Genomic DNA, 4,041 nt, shown 5'->3' on the forward strand with positions numbered 1-4,041 from the left:
TGGGGTATGATAATGGTATCATAGTTAAGTAGAAGGATGTCTTTGTTTTTAGGAAATACATGCTAAAGTATTTAGAGGTTGTGCAGCACAATGTTTGAAACATATGTAAACCCAACTGCCAAAGGAGTTTCCACTTCTGGGAAGGAGGAGAGTTAGAGTTAAATTCTGACTTCGTCACATGTTGTCTCTCTGACCTCAGGAGAGTACTGAAACTGCTTCAGTTTCTCATTTTTGCAATGGGATAATATCCTCTGTGCCAGAGGATTTCAAGAATTAAAGTTTAAATTTTATGTTAAAAAATACTTCATAAAGTTAAAGCATTATGTAACATTCACAAATAGAACTTTTCGTATCTCCTACATGAAATGCCATTCATTATTGTTAAATTTTTCAAATCTGACAGGGGGAAAGTTCTGAAAACAATTTAAATAATTAAGGAAAAAAGAATAAAAAAATCAAAGCCACTTGAAAATTGAATGGAATTAAAAATATTTCCTTACAAAATTTTAGGCTGTCTTATATTTGTCATTCTAAATCCTTGTAACATATCCTTTCTGTGCAAGTTAGCAAAATGTGTCAGTTACAAAAGTTCAGTCGAAGACCTTCCTCTAAAACATTCTGACAAAAAAATTATTGACTGTGGGAAAATGGCATAGTTATTCATGTTTCCCTCTAAGTGTCTCCTCTGGGCTTGGAAGCATCTGTGTCACTCCGGCACAAAACCTGCTCCCTCTGTAAGTATCATTTCTATTCTGTCTTCTCTATTAGACATGTTTTCTTCCTCAATGTTGTGTTTTTTGGTTTTTTTCTAGGCTTACTACTACTACTACTACTACTACTACTACTATTACAGTTTAGATTCTCGTCATCTTTTGGCTAAAGTGGCAGAATCACCACCCAGTTAATTTATTTCCACTACTATTTAATCTCTCTACTCATATAATTCATCCTATTCATCACTGCTAAATTGCATTTCCTAAAATTTTGCTTTTACCCTAATGAATATTTTCGAAAAAATACACGCTCTTCGAACTGGGTACAATCAGAGACTGCAGACAGAACAATTAGTTAGTGGAATGACGATGGGAATTAGTCTACAGTGTCCTGGGAAGATGACATCCCTACTGAAGTCCTGGCACAGAAAGACATTTAATACTAAGTTTATACTGATCTGTCAACTAAAGTCAGAGATCAGACCACAAAGATAATAGAGACTCAAATAAAAAGAGAGGCAAAGAACAAGACAATATATTTGATCATTTAAAATGCACAGGCATTTAAAAAATGATTAAAATTGATTCTTGAAACAGAGACTAATGGGTAAGTGCTTCTAAATGATAAAGATCTTACCTGGTAAAGACAGGCTGCTGTTCCAAGGAAAAATGCAATGATGTAATTAAAGTCCTCCCCATCACTCTGTACAAAGAAAAGAAGTGATTAATATTTTTCTAGTAGAACACCATCTCCACAAACAATGCACCAGTACAGGAAAATAACAATGTTTATGCACACATGACCAAAATTTTCACAAAATGATATGTAAAAACTCTCAAGAGACCTGAAATAGAAATATAAAATATATCATTATCAGACTGAAAGAGTAGGAGACAGAAGATTATAGGAGTTCTTCTCTTTGTTGTCCTCCCTCAACAATTTCAGTTCACCTAAGAAAAAATGAAAATCGATGGGAAAACATTCCCACATAAGGTAAAAGTCTTCCTTTTGCTACTTAAGAAACCATATAGAAATGCACAACACCCTGGAGGCCTGTAACATTACTTCTTCTCACTAGTGTAACTACTTGACTCAAATAAATATTGATAAGATTTACTATGTAGTAAACATAGCACTGAACTGTTCAATAAATTAATTTGATATGATTTTAAAAGCAAAACACAACTGTGAAAACAGGAAAGCTAATGTCCACTAGAGTGTGCTAAATCACAACAAGAAAAATAAATGTCAGTCAGGCATGTAATGGTATTAAAAAACAGGCACCCAGAGGAAAATCAAGAGGTAGATCATGCATAGAGTACTTCTTTTAAACCAAAACTAATGGAGGTCTAAAACTTCTCCAACCCTTGGCTTAGTGGTAAGGAGCTGCACAGCCCACCCAAAGGAATGCTGGTAGAATTCACAGCTGCTTAGCGGGAGAAAGACAGGCAGCCTCCTCCTGTGAAATTTACTGCCTCTGAAAACCACAGGAGTATCAAGTCAGTTTTGACTTCATGATATATAACAGCAACATTACACAACTTGGCAAGGTCTTATAATGTTACTTTCTTCTAGGTAGGAGCATTAAATTTGCTTTTCCTTCTTGTGTGTGTGTGTGTGTGTGTGTAATCTCCACAAAACACAGGAGTTATCTCTTACAAGCATGTGTTCATGAAATAGTATAAAGAGAAAATTCCCTTTGGAATTGATATTAGACAATAGGACTGACTATAAGAAAGGGAAAGTGGCTTATCCTACTGAGAAGACCTCAAAATAGGAAGCATTAATCTGTCTGGGACGCTTAGACCAGTTTTACTCCAGAGGTAGGGAAAGGCAAATGAAACCTATCCACTGTAATAGTTAAGACTTTAAACAAATGTTGCTTAATGATTTTCTTCTTTAGTCATTTATTTTAAAAATGATCTATTTTTCTGATTATAAAGTTCATCTTTCCCACAGAGAAATTTGTAAAATAAAGAATGATGAAAATTTACACAGGCTAGGATTAGGTCAGCTCTGGTGACACAATCCATAGGGAGTTGCACTACTATCCCAAAAGGCTGCGTGCCCTCTGATGGTTCAAATCCTCCAGTGGCTCCAAGGGATAAAGATGGGTAATCTCTTTCCACCGGACTTACTGCCTATGAAAATCCGCTAGAGGTTCAGCTACGGGTTGGTTCTGACTCTACATAATTGTGTCTGAGTTGTTTTAGACAACGCCATTATACCATGGAGAGGCATTACTAGCCCATTTTTAAGCCTATTCTAGATAGAAAAAGATCATATTCATGCACTGTCAAAAGGAAAAATAAGTATATCCTGGAAAAGGTGCAGCCAGAATGTTCCTTAGAGGCAAGGATAGTGAAGTTCCATCTCACATACTTTGGGTATGTGGTTAGGAGGGGTCGTACTTGGAAAAGGACATCATGCTTGGAAGCGTGGAAGGATAGCCCAGGACAGTAAGACCCTGAATGAGATGGACTGATAACAGTAACTAGGGTAATGAGGGTAGGTGTGTCAGAGACAGTGAGATTGGCTCACAATGGGACGGAGTTCAGAACTATTGTGCATATGGTTGCTATGTCATAGTCAACTCAATGGCACATAACAACAGGGGGACAACTAGAGAGTTCTGGTGGCATAGTGGGTAAGGAATTGTTCTGCACATATCAAGGCAGGAGGATCAAATCCACTAGCTGCTCTATGGGAGAATGATGGTCAATCTCCTCCTGTGAGATTTGCTGTCTCTGAAAACCCATTGGATTGTCAACCACAAGTTGGTTCTGACTTAATAGCAGTCAGAAAAAGAGAGAATGAAATTACAAGGAAGACTAAAGAAGAATTAATGCCCCTTTTCCCTTGTTAATGCCTTTCAACTGTGGTTTTGGCAAACAATGTTGAATAAACCTGGACTGACCAAAAAACCCCTAACAAATCTGTCTTGTAAGAAGTGCAGCCAGTGTTCCTAAGGGCTTAGGGTAGAGAGATTTCACCTCACATACTTTGGGCAAAATGTCAGGAAGTGCTAGGCCTTAGAAATGGAATCATGCTTGGAAAAGTGGCAGGTCTGCGAAGGAGAGAAAGAACTACAATGAGATAGAGTGACATGGCGACTTCAACTTCAGCAGAGTCTGAGAAACTGGTACAAGACAAAGCAATGTTTCAAGCTGTTGTGCTTCAAGTTGTAGTCAACTTGATAGCAACCAACAACAGCAAAAGTGGGATCTATATTTATATACTTATCCAAATAACTATGTTTAGTATTGAAGTCTGCCTCAAGAGAATGCTGACTACCCATTTGGTTTGTAGTCCTCATACTTTAATAAC

The 4,041-nt window shown here is 37.1% G+C and overlaps 1 protein-coding gene across 1 annotated transcript in view; it reads right to left on the minus strand.

Moving 5' to 3' along the window:
- Nucleotides 1-4,041, minus strand: part of SEC22A (SEC22 vesicle trafficking protein homolog A (S. cerevisiae)) — a 61,548-nt gene that overhangs the window by 4,013 nt on the left and 53,494 nt on the right. Inside the window, exon 6 of the mRNA XM_006884228.1 lies at nt 1,351-1,416. Within this exon, the coding sequence (XP_006884290.1) occupies nt 1,351-1,416 (66 nt within the window). The remainder of the gene's footprint in view (nt 1-1,350; nt 1,417-4,041) is intronic.

This window comes from Elephantulus edwardii, unplaced genomic scaffold (assembly GCF_000299155.1).
Source record: "Elephantulus edwardii isolate Elephantulus edwardi_28Jun2011 unplaced genomic scaffold, EleEdw1.0 scaffold00032, whole genome shotgun sequence".
In the NCBI taxonomy this organism is placed as follows: domain Eukaryota; kingdom Metazoa; phylum Chordata; class Mammalia; order Macroscelidea; family Macroscelididae; genus Elephantulus; species Elephantulus edwardii.